At 43.3% G+C, this 22,034-nt stretch overlaps 1 protein-coding gene across 16 annotated transcripts in view; it reads left to right on the top strand.

Moving 5' to 3' along the window:
* Positions 1-22,034, top strand: part of LOC121330902 (microtubule-associated serine/threonine-protein kinase 2-like) — a 114,167-nt gene that overhangs the window by 68,266 nt on the left and 23,867 nt on the right. For 7 of the 16 annotated variants that reach the window (XM_041277846.1, XM_041277843.1, XM_041277845.1 and 4 more), the window contains 5 exons: positions 11,803-11,894; positions 19,005-19,080; positions 20,560-20,580; positions 21,149-21,227; positions 21,492-21,646. In XM_041277846.1, coding sequence (XP_041133780.1) covers positions 11,803-11,894; positions 19,005-19,080; positions 20,560-20,580; positions 21,149-21,227; positions 21,492-21,646 — 423 coding nt within the window. The other 9 variants (XM_041277857.1, XM_041277847.1, XM_041277844.1 and 6 more) reach the window with 6 other exon arrangements.

The following is a 22,034-nucleotide window of genomic DNA, read 5'->3' as shown; positions in this document are numbered from 1 at the left end:
GTCATGCCGCCTGTACTTTTTAAGCAGGAACCCTCGATCTTTGCAGAGCTTGAACAAGATCTATGGGCTGTCAGTAGTAGTTACTTAGTATCTCTTTGCAGGCTGCTGCTATGTCGCTGTGAGCTTGCTTCTTTTTTAAATTGTCTGGGGTATTGAATTTTTAGCCTGGCAGTGCTTTTTTCTTCATATTTAAGAGCCTATAATGCTGGTATTGTGAGTGCAATGCCCATGTCAAGAATACTGTTAAATCAACTCTACAGTTTCTATCATAGCTGTTTGTGTTTTTTACTTTGAGCCCCATCATTGTCTATCTGCTGCAGGCTGTGCTAAAGGTCTCTCAGGAAAGTGACGCACGCAGCACACGTCTCAGAGGTATAGCTTCCTAGGGAAAAATGATTCAAATGAATCTGAAAGCTTGCATGGTGTTCACTTGAAGAAAGTAGTTTTTTTTTTTTTTTTATTGAATTTAAACACATTTTTAGCGTCCTCGTTATAAAACGGGACCCTTATACGCTGATCGCGTCTCTCTGTCCGTCACACTTTACCAGGTGAACATGATAACCTCCTTATTTTGCAGAAATCTTCACCAAACTCTTCTCTTACACTCCTAGCTCACTGTACAGGTGTCGGGTTGCATTTGGCTACAGCCTGATAAACCTTGGATTGTATATGAGTGTTTTTAACCTGTTCCTGCACTAATTCGTGGGATTATGAGGACCCTCTTCCTGCACTGTTTAAAGATTGCCTGTAAGACTTTAGAACTGTCCAATGCCTTATTTTACACACTCTCGAGCTCTTACATGCTGTAGGCAGTGCAAACCCACAAGAAAGGCATTGTCAAGTAACCTGACCAATTGGAGGTGTATGCAGTGTGGTTAGCACATTATCTGGAAAATTAACCCTGAACAAGGAAGCATTGCAAGACCAATAACGACTGCAGGCACCTAGCCCAGTTAGGAACCCTTTGTAGCATGCAAGCCCAACCTACAGTATAATTCAATAAAATACATGATGATTTGGACCCAGATGCGGTCTGGTTAATAGATTAGCCAATCTCTCCACTGCAAATTAGAAATGTAAAGCATTAAACTGCATAAAAAAGGCAAATCCTTAACTGGTAAAGATGCCCTCCTGCTTATTGCATAACCGTAAGATGACCTTTAAGAGTTCATGCTGCTGGGGCTCTCCAGTGGTGCATCGAGTGGCGCTGAAACTTGTTGTTTTTAATCTTTGAAGGTAACATTGATTTGTACAGGCACATTGCATGCAGAGATATCCCATTATGACGTTCATTGTACTCTGGGGGCATTTGAGGTGACTGCGTGCCGTGTATCGTGTCCTCTAAATGAATGCCATTAACACTGTGCCATAACATCCCTCAAGTGTATTGTGTGGAAAACGTTCTCTACTTACTACACACACTGTGCGGAGTGTCTCACTCATCTCATCATAAAGCTAAGTAAAGCTTGTCTTTTAAGTGCTGGAATATCAGTGCAGTAGACTAAGGAGGCAGTGTGGTCCAGAGCTTGTAACCAGGTTGTAACTGAAGCGTGTTAATATTGTGAAATTTTTATGAGCAGGCTGTTGAAGCTACAGCACAGTAATACACCTTTAAATTCGGACTCCCTTCTCCTGAAAGAGGGAGTTTGGTGGGTGGGGGCTGCATTTGTAAAGAGGTTTAAGCAAGAAGATGGGGAGGAGGGAGAGAGAGAAAACACACAGTGAGGCTGGGCAGACAACACAAGCAGAAGCATCAGATCAGCAGCAGTGCTCCCCTGCCCTCCTGTCTCTCTGCTCTGCCGGCTCCATAGGGAATCTCCTGCACCCTCTCTGAGTTGCTGCTGCTGCCAGACTCACTCGTGCCTCCTTTACGCTGAGTTTTCTACAGCAATGACAGCTCCAAGGGATCATGTCTGACTCTTTCTGGACAGTGCTATCCAATTTCTCCCTTCCTGACACCAACATGCTGCGACGATCCAAGAGGTAAATAGAGAATTTGAATTAAAGGGTCAGGGAACAGCGCTGTGTACAGTCCTCAGCACTAGTGCTTCAGAGTGATTCTGTCCTAATGGTTTTTAAACTGAAGGTCAGGTATTTTAATAAGAAAGGTGTTTGTGTGATGCACACATGCATGCTGTGTTCGTTAGGCACTGTGATGCCTGGAGCTGCTGAATTCAGTGCTGCTGTCTTAAATGTCATTGTGTTCCACTGCACATCAGATCAGTTGCAGGGGGAAAGTATTTTTCAGATCAATGATGGCTGTCTCATGTTGTCTTAAACCACATGGCACCGTTTTCTTGAACGAAGCTTGTTGTGGGCAGTTGCTGTCGAGGGCTCTGTTTTGCTCAACATTTCTGGCATTGATTTTAATCTTGGGATTATATGGGTTTATCCAGATACAAGAGCTGGCATCTGCAGTTCGACCTCCTTAATGAATTTAATGATAGACACACGAGGCTCGCTGAATGCAATTCTTTTTTTCTGCCTTTGCAGCGTACAGCTTTTTGCATAGCAACAAGGACACTGTGTTTTTAAATGGGCTGCAGTAACACAGAAAAGAGATTAGAGTCCACAGCGTTCAGGCACAGCACTTACTGTACGAGAAAATACAGGAAGATTAGAGCATGCAAAATGCAATGGGTTAAAAAACAACATGCAAGTAGGGTCAGTACTGTCTTAGATTCCCTTGCTGATGTCATGCCTTTAAGATATGCACGTCCTTAGATAATGTGCAATCTGGGAAGTGAAAACAGAAGGGTCTTTGTCTTTTGAAGTATGTACCTGTAGATGCCTTTTTATGATGGTAGCTCTCAGGGTGAAGCAGATGTGTTTCCAAGGAGAAAGCAGATATCAATTTCATTCATTCATTCATTCATTCATTCATTCATTGTTTGATGCATCATTTCAGAAAGGAAAATGTCATTTCCTGACACAGTATGTCTCCTGCTGGTGAAGATATCCTGTTGAGCTGTGCTCTGTGCTGAAACAGGGCTGGGAAATTCAGTGGAAGATCCTATGCAGTAGATTAGAGAGAATGCCTGTCTGCCATTGCAAGATACAGTGGCACTGACCTACATGCAGTACAGCAGGTGTACTGTACTGTATATCATCATGCCTTATTGTAGCATCTATGGCTTTGATGCCTTTGCTGTTTCAGCAATAGAACCCTTAGCCTGGTAACTACTGTAATTCGGATCTCCACAGGCGAGGGTCATCGTTCATGACTGGGCTAATTTACCATTCTGAGGGGAAAAAAGTGAAGAAACAGCTGCTTGGGTTTGTGATGATCACTGCTTGGTGTCTGGGCTGCTACGCTGCTAGTGAAATAGTAACAAAGCTAAGAGTACCTGAAATGGGGAACTGAAATGTTAAAGGTCTGATTTCAAATAACGCAGAGAGTGCGCAGAAGGCTAAACTAGATGAAAGCACCACAGTAAACACACCAGGATTTATATTTTCGCTCAGGACTCAACAGCTTTCTGGTCCACCTGCATCGATTTGTTTTTAATGTTTAAGATATGGACTGGAATGTCCTGTTTTTGTTTTGCAGTTTTATGGTATCAAAGTCTGAGTTTCAAAGTCCGTTCTCCAGCTACTGCAGGAGCTTTTCAATTTATTAGCAACAGAAGCAAATTAGTAATGTTATGCGCCTCAAAGAGTGGGTTGATAGAAGGGAAAAGCACACAGTTCTAAATGATTCCATAAACATGGACAGCAGGGATGGAAATACGACTCCTACTGCAGAGCAGTTTCACCCAGTCCAGGTTTTAATACGAGCTTGTACAGGTAACAAGCTCATGTGTGTCTTGTTAAACTCACAGTAAAACTAGGAAATGATCAAAACTCTATGCAATGAGAGTCTTACTGTATTTCCATCCCTGAGACAATCTGTGAAACAAGTGAAGAAAGTGCTACTTGGGTTTTTAAGGATTGCTGCTTTTCTTGCTCTGTAGAGAACTGCAATCCACACAAACCCAAGCAACTCTTTCTTCACTTGTTTCAAATGGTAAATTAACCCAGTCCACACCAGTGGCCATCACCTGTGGAGAGCTTATCCACATAATAGAATAATCGTTTGGTCCAGCACTACGCCTTGCCTTGCCTTGCACTTGCATTGATGCTGTAGCCCCTCCTCCCTCCTCCCCCTCTCCTCCTCCTTCTTCGAGGCAGTGTTTATCCACCCTGCTGCCTCCCTCAAGACTCGGTCACCTGTGCTGTTGTTTATTGCTGTGCCAGCCGCTCCAGTGTGAGTTGTTTATCAGGCTCTTTTGTTGTGCTGTGCGGAGCGTGGCAGCGTTTCTTGTTTTAAATTATAGCGCTCTCTGCTCTCGCGTCTCTTATCTGGAATGAGTGCTCTTTCATTTAGTTTGTCAGCAAGACAGCAGAGAAGCATGTCTTAGCGCGATGCCCTCTGTGTCTTCACGTATGGAGGGGGTTATTCTTGCTTTCACTGAACTCTTGACATTAAAAACAAAACAGGAAAACAGCCTTGGCCAGATCAAAAAAAACCCCAAAAAAGTCTTGATAACAGAAAGGACAGCTGTCTCCTTTACTGTAGCAGGGGTGAGGCGCTATAGTGGTTTTACAGCTTACCTGCACTAGGTACATTACGGTAATGACTTTGCGGTTTACCAACTTTAGGTACATTACGGTATTGACACCGTTCCTGTTATGCTGAACTGTGAACACCATCATTGAGGTATATAACAGTTCATGTTCCTATGAACAAAATGTCCATCACCACTGTTTTGCCTTTGCATTTTCCTACTGCAAATATCAACATTTTTCTGCTGCAAACATGTTTCAAAACCAAGCGATGATACTTCCAGCCTTTGCAAAGTCATTTGCCAGCACAAGTGTTTATCTATATCAACAAAACAAAAGAGAAAAGCATTTCATTATTTTATTTTTTTTTAATGATCCAACAAACTGGATATTGCACAACATTTTTCTAGTCTTATGTTGAGTACTGTGTATCTGATTCTGCTGCAACAGATGAGGGCTGTTTGAATTATTAATACACTGCTCTCAGGGATGTCAGTGCAAGCAGGGCAACTGTCAGATCAGATCAGACTGAAGAATTCAGACGTGCTTTTGGAAATGAAAAGCAGGCTAAATATATTTAACCCTTGAAGTGACACTTGTGTTTACAATGTAATCTTTCATCGCATTTCTCTTGCAGAATGTCTATTGAAGCGTGCACATCCTAACTCCTAACCCTAGACCCTCCCTGTCATTTTATAGACAAATTACTCACAGGCACGCGCTTGCACTGTTCTGGGTGTGGGTTTCGCTACAGTAGCTTCGGTGCTCGAAGGAATGGATTGGCGTTTTGAGGTTCAATGGGATTCATCAGGTTGTGTGATTCACTGCCATCGTGGATTCTGCGCAGTCAGTGAGATGAGGTTAAAAGCTCTAAAACCACGAATGCAGAAGAGCCCAGCTTGCTTGCGGTGCCACAGGGTCGCCGGATTGCGCCCAGCCTCCGCCCAGCCTCCGCTCCATGCAAACTGCAGAATCTGTTTGCCTCAAGTGGGTCCTGCTTCCAGTACAGGTGTGTGCCCAGGTGAGCGTACCTGCAGTGATTTAGGACTGATGTTTCAACCTTGACCTTGACCTTGATGTGAAGGCATGTATTTTATAGTCATATAACATGAAGGGTGTTTGTCCTCTTCTGTTAAAGTGCAGAAGAAATTCAGTGAAAGCCACGGTCAACTAATTTTTCACATACTGTAAATTAATTTTCCATGGATTACAACGTAGCAGCTATTAGAACAGCTGTATAGAACCACTAATGAGGAAAAAAAAAAACAGATTTCCAAATGCAATTGAATTAAATTAGATGGGTAATTATGCTGAATATGTATTCCTTTTGCTGACTGTGAGAAAAAAAAAAAAAAAAACAGTGTTTATTCTGTGACTATTGGAATCCAGAAAATAGCAGAATCTCAGTGGAGTAAACGATCAATACTAACTGATCCCACATTAGCTTTCGTGTTCTATAGTAATTGGCAATGCCAGTGCTTTTTTCAGACTGTGCTGTGCAGTACCCAGAGAAAAACCCCACATTCTGCTTAAAAATAGGGTTAGAGTTACATTAAGTTGTTACATTTCCTAGTGATCAAGCTTTCATTCACTTTACTTTTCACAGGAGAATTTAGCCATTGCACACGGTCCTCACTGTCGTGTAATAATCACACCGTAACTGAAGTGTTAAAAATGTTGCACATGAAATCGAGAGTTTATCAGATTATAGCGGAAACATCTGCAGGGGAGTGTCTGGTAAAAGTTTGGTGAAGATTGGTGCAGAGTCCTGGCAGTTACCTTGCACACCATGCGGAGTGTGACAGACGGAGGGACAGATGGAGGCATATGCTCAAGATAAAGTAGCCAAGAAAATGATACTGTTGGTTACCGTAGTGCAAAATGTCGAATGCTTGATGTGTGCGGGTAAGAAACATAGATCCGCATGGCTTGGTGTCAACAGCAGTAATTATTAGAATGCAAGGGTGGACAGACTGGATGCATTATTGTTAGCTGATTGATTTTTGAGGAGCAGCTGGCTGGTAACATGCTGATTTCTTTTGAAGTTTGCAGAAATAAAAAAGCCACGAAGCAGTAAAGTAGTCTGTAGTTCTGATGACTGGGACACTGTGTGCTTAATGATAACACCATGACAACTACTTACAATAAGTGCCAATAACCTGCTGTTTTTCGATTTGGTGTTGGAAGGCTGTTCTATTCATTATATAGTAATAACAATAGCATGTATTGTTGTACTCGGAAGGTGCGATTGCAGAAACATATCTTTATAATTTCTGAATTGATTTTTACAGATTGCAGGTGTTGGCAGTGTTCTTTAAACGCTTTGTCTTGAAGACTGAAGTACGCTGCAAATCGACCCCAGTTTTTTTTTTTTTTTTTTTTTGTTTTTTTAAACGATCCAAGATTACGACCTCTGACCTCGGGGAGGAAGCCAGTTCCGGGCGGATTTGTTCCCCGATGAGATCATGTTTTTCAGCCAGCCTGGGTAATGAGGCTGGGGAAGTTCCCCAGCCTCGAGATATCATTGGCTCTCAGTAACAGAGTTTTCTTCTGGGAAGGCAGTCCTTTCATCACCTATAAGGAGGTTTCGAGATGTTTTCATAATGCCTGCGAGAGATCTCCTCTTTCTGTGCAAGTTGCAGTCTTCAGTGTTCTGGAAAAAAAACAACCCACAGAACTGGCTCATTGAGCTCTATATACTGTATGTATTAGTCTACAGTCTGTTGTGCATGACAGTGCATTGCTGCCTGAACGTGGATCTTATCCACTTCAATCAGCTACTTTTCCACCCCCTAGAACTTGAAACAATGATATTTAGCATCAGTAATGAGAAGGATTTTCATTGATGTCATTGTACAGTGATGAGTATTAGATTAAATGAGAAGAGAATTACATTAGAAATTTAGGAAAATTCATATATGTATATGTGCATATTTATGGAGTTTTGCCATTCCAGCTAAGAGATGAAAATTTGCTTTTAATAATTGCTGTTCTTTATCTAATGAGATTTATATAAAAAAGAAACTGTGGGAAGCCCAGAATGACCTGCCTTATCCTTTTAAATTACAAGTGGGACATGAAAACCTATAGAACTGGTGGAAAGCTTAATCTTTTAATGTTCTGCGGGCGTACGATTGGTTTAACAGCGTGTTTTATTTGTGTCCAAGTGGGTTGTAAATCCTTAATGGCTTTTGAGCATGAAACTGTCGCCTGCACCTCGATCATTAATTGTAATGATGCAGCAGGAGTCAGGATTAAAAACCACTGCCATTTCTCACTGCGCGTCACTTCCCTGTAAAAGCGAATTCATCTCCTTATCTGTGGTTTTACACAGTGCAAAGCCCAATTCCTCTCTCAATTACTGTAATTAAAGCAGAACTTTCACATCCAACTTCTGATGCCAGGCAGCTGCTGTTGTCATTAATATGCAGATTTCAGGGCGCTTCGTTTGCTCTGTGTTCGTTAACAGAATGTTTTCCATGGAGTGGGCTCTGTCATTTAGGTGCAGTTTTTATGCACACACTTCAATCAATAGAAGTGTCAGCACAGGCTTTCATTGAATCAGAGTCTAACCTGTCAGGTCTTGCTGTATGCATGTATGACTGACACTCCAAAATATCGTTGCACGGCAGATGCATTGCCGTGGATAATCTACAGTGCTGGTGGATCCAAAACAAATGCATTTGAACAGGTTGTCTGCATCTTTTACTTTTCGTAAATACCAAGGATTAAAAACTTGTATCAAGTCTATCTATACTTGTAATACCCCTTTGTGTTGGGTGGACCAGCGGTAATCGCTATTTTAAGTTATACAGTGAAATCTCTACTGGACAGTCAAGGAAACCGTCTGAATGTGACCTGAATAGTGGGGTGGCCTTAATATCGAAGGGCTATTAACATTTAAGTCAAGTGAATCGGAACTGTGTGATAAGCGAGATTTCACTGTACTTAAGAGATTGCCAAAAGGTTTTGGAACAGAGCTGGTGAGGGAACTTGCTTAAGACCTGTACCTTTTCTGTACTGGATTATTATGCTATAGCCACAGCTCGTTGCCTTTGTACTGTACAGGGATGGAAATAAGACCTCTATTCAATAGCAGTTTGATCCATTCTTGGTTTTACTATGAGTTTACTCAGACACACCTGAGCTTGTTCCCTACACACTGGGCCTGATGAAGTTCATTTCAAAACCTGGAATGGGTGACACTGCTATGCAGTAGGAGTCTGTGTCCCCATATTAAGTGGTTGTGTAGGAGTATACCTGCCGTGGGCTCGTCACAGCTCTGTTAAGGGTGGTAAAATAGATGTGTCCTGTAGAAAGTGTGGATTTTGTTTTCCTGATTCCCAGCACAATCTCTCCTTGAGTGAAACAGTAACAGCCCTGCCGTCTCACTGGGAGGGAGGAGGATGTGCAGGGAATATTAATCACACTTTCTGTTTATCTTTAGGGGCGGGAGAACTTAATTCGTTAGAGACTTCGTTTAGCAAGCTCCTTTTTATTAGGATAGCGCTGCCTGCGGCTATTTATCAAATAGACATTTCTAAGATGAGACACCCTAGTCTGCTACCCTGTGTACATTCATGAATCAGACCAAGCACACAGCTCTCTACAGTGTGCACAGTGCAGTTATCAAGCCGAACCTATTGTACTGAACCAAGCAGCCATGGCAGACCCAACCAAAGAAGACTGTACGTTATTAAAAAGTGTGCCGTCAAAAGGATTACAGCAATCTGTTCTGCAGTCTAATCGACAATAGCATCAATTATAGAAGGAATCTTGCTTGTTGCAGCTGTTAACAGGCTTTTCTGTGCCAAAGCAGTGGAAAGGGAGGGACACATTGTAATCAAGAGCTGTGCACAGCCTGCCCTTTGCACAGTTCAGTCTTTGCAGGGTCCTGCTTGTTTTACACGTGGCTTTGTTACTTCCCGGAGACGCAGCAGGACAGTACTTGAGCAGCACGAAGGAGGAGCTCTCTTCTGCCATTTCCAAGCCCTCAGATGAAAGAGTTTAAATGAAAGCGGGCTTGCTTTTCATTTAGTTTTAGTCTACGTAGATTAAGTACATAGAAATCAAGGCATGGCAGTTGGTCCTTCATCAGTACCCATTTTATTCTGGAATATCGTTTGAATGGTAACTACTGTTAATTTGCATGCAAAGTTATTAGACTGGTGAGTGAGGTGGACATTAAAGTGTCCTCACCTACATTGTTCTCTGCAAAGTGTATACAGACATCTGCTATAGGAGTCCGTTACAGATAGAAAGTTGAGAACATACAGTGGGCTACTTGAATGGAAAACTATGCATTTTGTTCTGAGTTGGCTTACACTTACTCAATGCTAGCATGCAGTGGGGATGTCCTGGGTGGCTGTGAAATAGGTTTCACAGTTCCTGTGTGTTTTAAAGGAACCTCAAGGGGTACCCAAGGAGTAGCAGTCATGCCCTAAAATGGGTCTTTTCCAGATACAGTCTAATATGTGGCGGCAGTGAACTTTATAGACATTGACATGCAGGGATGGCTCAGATTGTTAAACTCACAGTCTTCTAACAACCCCTTAAGAGCTGGAGCTAATGAGATCATCTGTTACTTCTGTAAGATGCACCTTGTATGGGACTGTAAAGGTCTGCTCACTGGCAATGAGAGATTTAGTCCTGTCTAGTGACTAATCTATTGCAGAGGGCTTCCTGGGATCATTTGCAGCATGAAAATCATATCCCTCTACTCCAAAGGGTATGAGCGGCACTGTACTTCATATGTATTCTGTGCACTTCTACACGTGTCGTGCATCGTAACACCTTGTTTAATGTAATTGTTAGGGGTGTGCAGAAACCTCCTGCTTGTTATTGCCTTTCAAAAGTATTTATCGGCAGGCATTCAATAAATCCATGAATTAATGTGTTGATTTTTAAAAACAAGAAAAGCTCACCTTTCCCCTTGGCACAGTAATAAATATAGCAGCGCATTTGGTGAGAGGAAAATAATCTTCCAGTCGGGTTTTAAAACACTCAGTTGTCACTGATTGGTACTGAATTGGAAAGGTGAGGGAAGGACAGCTTTTCTTGTTTTGAAATTTGTTGTTTTGACACATTTAATGAATGGATGTGTTGAGTACCTGTTGAGTATGAGTACGAGTTTCTGCACACCCTTAGTCGTCTTTTAAATTGTTTCTGCTGCAGCTGACCAGGTACAGCAGTCTGGCTCTCCGAGGGGCAGGGTTTGTATTGACCCTGGTGTTTCTGCACGCCCCTAGTCGTTGTTTAAATTGTTTCTGCTGCAGCTGACCAGGTACAGCAGTCTGGCTCTCCGAGGGGCAGGGTTTGTATTGACCCTGGTGTTTCTGCACGCCCCTAGTCGTTGTTTAAATTGTTTCTGCTGCAGCTGACCAGGTACAGCAGTCTGGCTCTCCGAGGGGCAGGGTTTGTATTGACCCTGGTGTTTCTGCACGCCCCTAGTCGTTGTTTAAATTGTTTCTGTTGCAGCTGACCAGGTACAGCAGTCTGGCTCTCCGAGGGGCAGGGTTTGTATTGACCCTGGTGTTTCTGCACTCCCCTAGTCGTTGTTTAAATTGTTTCTGTTGCAGCTGACCAGGTACAGCAGTCTGGCTCTCCGAGGGGCAGGGTTTGTATTGACCCTGGTGTTTCTGCACGCCCCTAGTCGTTGTTTAAATTGTTTCTGTTGCAGCTGACCAGGTACAGCAGTCTGGCTCTCCGAGGGGCAGGGTTTGTATTGACCCTGGTGTTTCTGCACGCCCCTAGTCGTTGTTTAAATTGTTTCTGTTGCAGCTGACCAGGTACAGCAGTCTGGCTCTCCGAGGGGCAGGGTTTGTATTGACCCTGGTGTTTCTGCACTCCCCTAGTCGTTGTTTAAATTGTTTCTGTTGCAGCTGACCAGGTACAGCAGTCTGGCTCTCCGAGGGGCAGGGTTTGTATTGACCCTGGTGTTTCTGCACGCCCCTAGTCGTTGTTTAAATTGTTTCTGTTGCAGCTGACCAGGTACAGCAGTCTGGCTCTCCGAGGGGCAGGGTTTGTATTGACCCTGGTGTTTCTGCACGCCCCTAGTCGTTGTTTAAATTGTTTCTGTTGCAGCTGACCAGGTACAGCAGTCTGGCTCTCCGAGGGGCAGGGTTTGTATTGACCCTGGTGTTTCTGCACGCCCCTAGTCGTTGTTTAAATTGTTTCTGTTGCAGCTGACCAGGTACAGCAGTCTGGCTCTCCGAGGGGCAGAGTTGGTATTGACTGTGGTGTGTTTGTATTTTCCAGCTGTCGGACCAGCAACAGGAAGAGCCTCATAGTGACATCGAGCACCTCGCCAACGTTACCCAGACCACATTCCCCACTCCACGGACACACAGGTAGGCAACCCAGGACTCGCCCACAAAATACATCAGGACCCACTATCGGGTCCTGATGCATTTTGGAAGGATTTTCAGAGGAATCTGTGGGTAGCTTTTCATTGCATTACTTTGTCAATTTGTTATTTTGTTTCTTTTGAGAAAACTGTACTGTTGGTGAAACAAATGAGTCGCAAGAAGGTGTTAAGTGATTCTTCTGGGTAGTTTTGCTGCTGGTGATCTACTGGTGCATATAGTTTTAGTCCTGTCTGAATAAAGTACCGTTTGTGCAGTTTTGCTACCCAGTCACTGGTAAGGACCCCTTGTAGATTTTTCCTTGTAGATGTTGCTGAATGACTCTCAGTGTATACAGGCGTATGTTCTGACTGGTTTATGGAAAGACTCTCTGTGCATGTGTATAAAATCCTGCTCCTGCCAGTGCTTCTGAATGGGATTCCCTTCAGTCTCCCACACTCTTTTTTTTTTTTTTATTTTTTTTTTTTTTTAAATGGACACAGCCTCGGTAACAAGAGGTAGGAAGGTAAGCTGATGATGACCTCATGCTTTCTTTATATTTTAATTTTATTTTCATCTATTGATGTTTAAGGAAAGAGCCCCCCCTGGTTGTGGGCCCTTGTTTTTTTAGGATGACAATGGTTCCACTCCATTACCATTCTGTTCCAGAGTTTGTGGGTCCTTGTTCCTTTGTTCGCGAGCACGAAGTACTGCATAAAAGTATTCAATAGGAAGCACGCTTACAACATGCCGAAAACACTTGAGATGCCAGAATAGAAAGTGTATCGCTGTCTTTTACGTACAACAATGGCGCAGTTGGGACTGAGTGGCACACAGTGTTCGGAGGTCCAGCGTTTCATTACTTGAAAACTGCTGCTGTCTTTTAAAGAGGAAGCTTCCAGACACTTTTTATACACAGAAAGCGCTTTTCCTGGCTACTGCTGGAAGACAATTTATTCGGATTGAGCTCTTCACAGAAATCAGGTGCTGACAATCAGGTGAGAGTCACTTGACCCTCGCCTGTGGAGAGCTTATCCGAAGAATCGGTTTGTGCAGCTCTATTGTAGACCAATAGAAAGAGAAAATGTTTGACTTAAGAATTAGCAATGACTGTTTTATCTATCATATTTTATTAGCAATGAAAAAAGAATTGGCAAATGAATTCCTGGGTTTGTTTTGTTTGTGCTGTTTTTACCTAAGGAATGCGCGCAGTGGTTTTGCATTTTTACTGTGCTTTTCTCACGGTTATACTTTGCATTTGCCATGTTTATTAATATACTTTACCATACCTTTTCGCTATTCTTACTAATGCTATGCATTCTCTATGGGGAAGCTTTTAGAAGGGTGCGTGGGATTGGAATTGCCATTGGTGGCTTGTTAAAGCAGTCTTTGCAGTTTAATGCATTTCCATTTGAAGCGGATTATTAGCGATGTGTGAAGGGAATTAAGAAGATCCATGGCAGTGCAGGTTCAGGGTACCTGTCTAAACGGATCAGCCCTGAATAAAGATAAGCTTGTGCTGTGCGGATTTTACTGAGAGAGGAAGGCAGTGTTGTTGCAAGGCTGGAATAATTCCGGTTGGGGTGACGGCTTTCTCATTGACCTTTCAGCCTATATAATAAGAGAGCTTTACTATAGTATGCCACAACAGCAGCTTTTAACCCCTACGCTGTTTCAGGGCACGGAATTAACCTGCATTCCGGTAAGACATGAAATGGTGCCACTCTTTCTCCAATCTACTGGGTCACTAAGGGTTTAAAAACTGTATCTAATACCTCGTTTCCATGAGCATGGATGATCTGTGTTCTCCTGCATTGCTCCTGAACCCTCATTGATAGTCTACATGAGTTGAGTGATGAGACCCCATTTCCATGCAATGCCAGTTTCCGACAGATGTTGATGATTCTTTCTCAGCAAACCTTGCAGCTAAGGTAACATCAATTTCTTTACGAAACTGAAAGGATGGACGCTATTGCTTTTAATTCTGACAATCCTCGCAATTCTTCTGCACTTTTTGTTAGTAAAAACCCCATCTGAGAATACCTGGGTTGAGAGGTGCATGGAAGCTGCACCTCTTTTATTGGTAATTGCTGTAGTGTTGGAGCTTATTGTATGAAACGGAGCATGTTGTGTACAAAATGACTGAGCAGTAAGACACAATAATAGCTTTTTTGTTTTATGGATGATACAAAAGGTCAAGCACTTTAAGCTGCAAGACTAAGGACAAGCAATTGAAGGAACTTTTAATTCGATTGAAGTTCCTGTTGCTTTTGATTACTGTTTTTTTAGTGATTTAATTGGCTACCTGGATGTTTACTTTATCCCTTAAGAGCACGTGTGCTTCAGGAAGAGTAGCGAATGGATAACTGAGTGCCACTCGATACCACAGAGTACAGGAGAGTTCCTTTAACCTGGAGCTCGGATTTATATTGCAGTATAAAGGGCTGAGCACCACACACTCTGTCATATTAAAGAGGCATGACCGCCCCCCTTCGCTGCGAGTGCCTCGAGGTGAAAGCGGAGAGATGCCTGTCCTCTCCGAGGAACACGGCACGCTGCTGCTGTAGAATCAATAACAAGCCTGTTTCTGAACTGAAATAAATTACAATTTTCTACTGAGCTCATTCGGGACGTAAAGGAAGGATGTGTTGTTGAAGTTTGTTGAAGGTTGTGTTGGAGAATGCAATAAAAACATTTTAAAAGCATATTTATTCTGGTTTAAATTCACATCCCATTTTCTGTTAGATGAGATTTAGTGTTATGGTTCAGCTTGATTAAGCAATTAAATCCAAGTTTCTCAGGACTCTGAATTTTTCTCTTTTCATGAATATATTCATGGTGGGGGGGTAGAAGGTCAGGCTGGTATTTGCAGAGACTGGGTAAATGAGCTCCATCTTTGCATTTGCAAATTGGATTAACCAGCCCACCTGCTCCTCCTGAGCAGAGCCCCCTGTGGCACGGAGCCGTGAAGAACCGCTTCTCAGAGCATGCTGCAGAGCAACTCAAGAATGTCGATGCTTCTCATCGTGGAAACATTGGCTTTGTTTTAATTGCTGAATCTACCTTTTACAGGGAAAGCAGCATCAGCATCAATATGAGCTTCACCACATTCCTCCGTGAGCTTCACCTGCATGCCTACAGCCTGCCCTGGAGGGACCATCTTCTTAGGGGGCGAAGGAGCAGTTCAGTCTCCAGCCCATCCAATCCTCCCCTTTTTGAGATCATCCTGCAAAAGTGAAAGGGCTTTGACCCATGCTGCTCCATGGATGACTTTTCAACATGCAGTAAATTCTAGCTGTATCTAGACTTTGTTGGATGGAGATTCTTTCCCGTATTTGGCACTGATCTGCATTGCACTGTGCTGAAACTGGAGGGCAGGAACAGGGCTCTGGAGCTGATCCTGGTGCCAGGGAGCATCACGGCAGGGTAGAGCAGAATTTTAAACAGAAGAATCAAAACAATAGCTTTTTTTTTTTTTTTTATCAAGTTGCTTGAAATTTCTGCAATTCTAGTTTGTATTATTATAGGAGGCATTTTGGAAGAAAATTTACTATTTCAAAATAAAAAAATAAAATGGTCCACAAAACAAACAAAAAAACCCATAAATAAATAACAAAAATAAAGTAAAAAAAAGTCCTCAATAGCTCAGTATTAGCTGTGTAACAATGAATCCATTATTCCAGCTGTGTGTTCCCGTAAGGACTCGGCTTTTATTTTTTGACAGTGAAGCATTCGCTTATTAATATTGAAGATTCGCTAAGCTCCTCTGGGAATGTGTATAATTCATAATTCATACAGTGGTGTATAACCCAGTCACTGGGTGCGAGTTCATTGCCAGTGTTATTGCAAAAACACCTTGAAATGCTTTGGAAGATTAATGGCCCATTATTCCCTGGGTCTGAAGAATCCTTCACACAGTACAATGACTGTGCAGTGAGTGTACTGTAGTAGCTGTATAATGGGGCTGGAATTGAATTATATTTGGTATTGTTTGCATAGCACTCATCATAGTCATGTTTTATCAAATATGCAATTTCTATGGTATTGCAAACAGTAAACACTTTTTTTAAGTAGCGACAGCCACATGGCTAGCTACTAGAGCACCATGGCACACCACCTCAGCTGTGAGTTCAGGGTTCAAGCTCCATGTGAGATGGGTTCTGTTGATAACCAGGACGTGCTAAAGTTACCAGATGCCCTTGTACTGTAGCTCTCTATCAACAAGCCCGGCAGGTTCATAGATGTTTAAATAGAAACAGGGTTCTCCAGTATGTACAAGCGATTCCCAGCTTCATTGTGTTGCATGTTTGATTTCTAGGACTCTTCAGAAGGTATTTGAAGTATATCAAGCCCTCCTGATCCCTCCTTGCTTGGAATCAAACCCCTCGATCGCACGCACCTGCAGACTGGAAAACGGGCTGGTTATTCTGAGGGCTCTTGTTGTGCGGCTGCAAAAGAAAGGTGCAGCACGTCTTCACTAGAATAGAGCAGATTGGTGCCCAATTCAAAGAGCCCCCTTATTTATTGAGATAAAAACCCTCATCGTTTTCAAGCGCTGGCGATACACAAGTGAACAGTGCTTTAGCAAAAAAATGTGTACCAGTATTGTGAATCGAGGCAGAGCAGGAAAGGGCTGCAGCAGATTGGGTATGTTGGCGCAGATGTGGAGAGGGTAGGGGTCCTTGAGACAGCCCCACAGCTCTGTGCTGTGAGATGGCTGGTTGCAGCAGGAAGAGATGCATGCCCAGGTAAGGGCCTGTTAATATTGTCAGTGCAGGGACAGCAGCCTGAGTGCCCTTCATGTTTCTGTTGTCATCGTTGATGGATGGAAATCCAGAGAGCCCTTGACATTCTGACATCCAGGAGCTCAAGTCTTTCCTGAAGGAAAAAGGATGATCGTGCATGAACTAGGATTGATTACTGAGGCTGAAGTGTAGCTTACTCTATGCCTACAATATGAATCTACAGTGCGATATAGTGCAGTAGTGTGCATGCTGTAGATTTCAGTTGCTGTCCATTGTTCAGCTGTAAATCTAGACTGTTTAGCTTTATTAGTTTTACTTCTGTATAAGTGCCCTGAGGGGATACCATTAGAAGTGGAAGTGGAAGTCGTATTTCAGTTATATTGCAAGTATCTACTGTGGAAGTGTCCCATCTTTTAGAACAAACAAGTCGTTGCAGCACATAGACTGTTTGGATGATTCCTCAATCTAATATATGTTCTGTTGCATGGTACAGTACGCTGAAGCTTCACCCCTTGAGGCTAAATTGTTATTGAAGCATTCTTCTGGTGGTACAGCATCAGAGAGATGGGGAAAGCGTCATATGAACCAGCAGAAACATTCTCCCAAGATGAAATGTACAAAGCAGCCATTTAGTTTGCTGTTTTAACCCGCTGGTGCTCTTACTTGGCATCAAAACAAGGTTTTGGGATGATGGTTAAAGTATCAGCTTACAAACCACTGGTGTTAGCTGGTGTGCCTCCACCTGAGAGCGGTCCTGCTTGTCACCTGAACTTGTCGGCAAACGTTGTTTCTGAAAACACTCCTCACAGCTGGTAGTGGGGTAGCCCTGTGAACCGAAGCGTGTGCAACACTAAAATGCCTCCCCACCACATGCCGATTGATAATGTGTCTTCTGGTAAACAAGCTTCTGTTACTCGGCAGACTGCTTGTGCGTCCTCCTTGCCTTGCTGAACAACCAGTACAAAAACCAGAGAATCACTGTGACAAGATTGGGTGACACTATGTATTATATAAAGCACCCGAAGACTGCATTGATTTCAGAACAGTTTAGTTAAACAACCTCTACTGTGCTTGCTGTTAATCAGAATGGGTCTGCTTACTGCAGAACAGATTTAAAGGAGTTCTAGGACTACGCTGTAAATAAACAGCTTCTGACAGGTACGGTGGCGCTTGAATTCACTGTGAGTAATGTCCCAGCTTTCTGAACCCTTTCAGTCATTGAGTGCGCTTTCATGTCTGAAGGAGAGCCACTTATAAGCCCACTGCTGCAGTAACACAGGCTGTACAATAAAAACGAAGCCTTGTGTCATCATGCAGTGAAATGCATTTGAAACAATGCACAGTTAATGCCACCCAGGACTTATTTTTAGATTACCAGTTTCAAATGTGCAGGCTTACAGTGAGTCTGTTCTTTTTAAATGCCATGCGACATCATGCACCTGGCTCTCTAGCACATTCTGCTGTGTGTAACCTACTTGCAGGAATTCTTCTGGTCCTCTTTTCACAGGGAAAGGCGTGTGTCAGTGTTTAAAATAAACCTCCATGCAAAATAACAGAAAGTAATCCAAATTAACAAAGATTAGACTTTGATTTGCTTATTACAGCTGAGTATTTTGTAGTATAAAACTATATTATATATTATATATATATATATATATATATATATATATATATATATATATATATATATATATATATATATATATATATTATATGAAATACTAATAAAGATAAAACTAGAGCACTAAGAGTAAGTTCTTGACTCAGCCATAAGACATAACTTCAACTTGAATCAGAAACTTCATCAGCTCAATAATATAGACTTCTTGCAGTAGTAATCTTATAGAAAGTTATTAGGCTAAGTGTCATATGAATACCTTCCCATCTTTCTAGTAGTCTAGGCTGTATCGTTACACCATCTGATGAAGGCATGAGCCCAAGACGTCTCTCTGCTTGACATACGTTTGACATCAGAATTTCTGATTGATTGAGTGAAGTTATGGATGGTATCAAATGCTGCATAAGCTCCTTGCAGTGAGTTCACTGCGTACACCAGCAGGAGTCGCTGTGTGGGTGCAACGTGAGGGTCCTTCTTCCTAACCCTCTAAGGTGCAAGAGACGTATGTGTCCCACAAACAAAATTATGCTACCATTCTTATTTTTGCAATGAGGTGCACGGAAATAGTGTACTGTCAGGTTGGATCTGGTCTTCCGCATTGTCAGTTTCCTCCTCAAGACACACTCTTGAGTCACTCTCTAATGTATATTAAGAAGGTACCGTTTGAAGAACCGCTCGATTCCTTGTGTACCTTAAAGGGTTAAAGGACAGGCAGAGCTAACCTCTGGAATGTGTCTCCCTGTTCCCTTACAGGAAGCAGCCCTCTGGACAGCCCCAGGAACTTCTCCCCGAATGCTGCCGCTCACTTCTCCTTCGTCCCAGCGCGCAGGTAGGCAGGCGGGCAGCAGCTCTCTTCACTGCATCCTGTCTCACACTTCACTGGGGGTGACTGCATCTTGCAAAGCATGAGCAAAGCGCACTGGGGTTTGAACCAGCCAATTCTCCAGCTCAGTGTTGAACATGCACTTAACATACAAAGTGCCGAATTTCCATCCTCATCATTGCTTAGAAAGGGCACGCGTTAATTGTTAGATGGTGTTTATTGCAAAAGTCTAACTGCATCCACGGGTTTGGCACATGCAATTGCCAGGTATCCCCTGCATTTTAACGCCATAGCAGTGAACAACTGGATAGCAGTTTGCACTACAGTACATGTTGTGGTTATTGATTTCATCATTCCACTCTTAAACTCATCCTACATGGGGAGACTGCATATTGAGAACTAAAGCAATCTGTACTCAGCAGGCACAGCAATATGCAAAGCACATTCTTCGTTCCCATTGGGCATATCATTTTATTTCAGAGGCTCCCAGAAAACAGTCACTTTCACTGACAGCTTGGACAGCTCCCTTTACATTTAACTTCTTATATATATATATATATCTATATTATATTTAAAGTAATAATATATATAAAAAGCTCAAAGAGCCAGCTGCCAGGAATTGGAGACACAAAACTGTTTCCAGATCAAACCATCCCCCTGTGATGGAGAGAGGGAGGGAGGGCATCTTCTTCCCAGTGTTCTTAGACTCTATTAGTTGTAAATGATTTATATTGCAGATTTGAAGGAAGAAATTGAAAGGCTTCTCGTATCTGTCAAGCAGGGTTTCTCAGGGAGGGGTCAGGCGTGCTCTTTTTTTGTTTTTTAGATGAATGGTGTAGAGTGGTGTTTTCAGCAGTACAGCGCATGGGGATTTTGGCCAGGTGGTTGAGAACGATTCAGTTTAGGATCTTGTGCAGGAGCGCCATCTGTTGGGGGTAAAGGAAATATAACCTTTTAAGGTGGTCAAATACACTTCCTGTAGTTCCATAGCCGATTTTAGTGCTGTGGTTATAAGGTCCGAAATACGTATTTGTAGTTTCTTAGAGAAGGATTCAATTATTCTTATTCTTATTATTAACCTCTGCACCCCTACCATTCAGGTCATATACAGTACATCTTTCAGGGTCGGGAATAAGACTCCTATTCCAAAGCATTTTCGCCCATTCCAGGTATAGCCACAGTGTATAAGGTGGCAAGCTCAGATGTGTCTTATTAAACTAACTTAGCAAAACCAGGAATGGATTACACTGCTATGCAATGGGAGTCTTATTTGCATCCCTATTTTTCTAGAATGAAAAACAGTTATTGGGAGCCTGTTCTGGTGTTTATAACTCAAAAGGTCCTATCATTCAAGAGGGATCTAATCCAGGACCTGAAGAGGGGGAATTTCATGGCTTCAGATTTACTGTATTTTCCCACACTGTTTGTAAAGTCACCTGTTTTGTAATATTGTTTCATTAACATTGTGTCATTCCTTCAATGCAGCCACGGGCACCGGGCTGACAGGTAAATACACCCCCCCACACTGCTCCTCACTTCCCCAGCGCATGTCTGTGAAATGTGCATGTCTGAGTCTGTGAAATCAGCTATGCTCAGTGCTTTAGCCAATAGCAGAATGAACTGCAGTGAAAGTCTGATCAAACTGATTGGAAGGGGGACCTGCTGTGTAATGACTGTTTAGGCATCCAATGAATAAACATTCTCTCTGCTCAATCCATCCGCAACATTTTTAAACAATAAGCTGCATGTACAGTAATTCTGTTTTCAATTTCGATGAATGTCCCTTTGGAGAAAACGTGGCCATGCTGTGTGCTTGGTGCCACGTGCTGCTGCTGAGTGTGCTGTAGTGTTTATGTAAGGCTGTGCACTAGGGGTGCCTATGTCACTCCATCTGACCTCCCCACCTGCCACTGCAGTCTCTTGGGGTGCATCATAGACTGCTGTGGCACTGTTATTAAAATATTGCCCCTCTGTCCCTCTCTATGAAACAGTGAGTGTGTTTGTGTTGTGTGTGAGTGTGTTAGATATACTGTGTATAGGTGCAGAAAGCCTGAACCCTTCTGTTCCTCATCAGGACGGATGGTCGTCGCTGGTCCCTGGCCTCCCTGCCCTCCTCAGGATATGGAACCAACACTCCCAGTTCTACAGTATCGGTGAGTTCAGGACGGGACAGAGCCTGGGAACAGGGGTGCAGGACACAGGACCGAATCTCAGCCTGCAGTTCAATCAAATAGCTTTTAATGCAGGGAGTGTCTTAGTTACTGTACCTAAATAATAATAATAATAATATAGACTGTAAGGTAGCTCACGGAAACAGGCGTAGTAGTGGTAGTGTCGTTCTTCTGTCTGCATGGGTTAAGCTGCCAGCAGCAAGGTGTTATTGGGGTTTCTTGTTAATGTTTCTTTCCTTCTCACAGTCATCCTGTTCATCCCAGGAGAAGCTGCACCAGCTGCCGTACCAGCCCACCCCAGACGAGCTGCACTTCCTCACAAAGCACTTCAGCTCTGAGAGCATCACTGACGAGGAGGGGCGGCGACCCCCCTCCATGCGCCCCCGCTCCCGCAGCCTCAGGTCAGTGCACAGACCCTGTACCGCCATACTCCCATACCTCACCCCCATACCTCCTCCCCTCCCAATCACTGATGAGGAGGGGCGGCAATCCCCCTCCATGCGCCCCCGCTCCCGCAGCCTCAGGTCAGTGCACAGACCTTGTACCCCCATACTCCCATACCTCACCCCCATACCTCCTCCCCTCCCAATCACTGATGAGGAGGGGCGGCAATCCCCCTCCATGCACCCCCGCTCCCGCAGCCTCAGGTCAGTGCACAGACCCTGTACCCCCATACTCCCATACCTCACCCCCATACCTCCTCCCCTCCCAATCACTGATGAGGAGGGGCGGCAATCCGCCTCCATGCGCCCCCGCTCCCGCAGCCTCAGGTCATTGCACAGACCCTGT

The sequence above is a fragment of the Polyodon spathula genome, chromosome 18 (genome assembly GCF_017654505.1).
Source record: "Polyodon spathula isolate WHYD16114869_AA chromosome 18, ASM1765450v1, whole genome shotgun sequence".
In the NCBI taxonomy this organism is placed as follows: domain Eukaryota; kingdom Metazoa; phylum Chordata; class Actinopteri; order Acipenseriformes; family Polyodontidae; genus Polyodon; species Polyodon spathula.
Note: the sequence above shows the minus strand (reverse complement) of the source record. Positions and strands in the feature narration are given on the sequence as shown.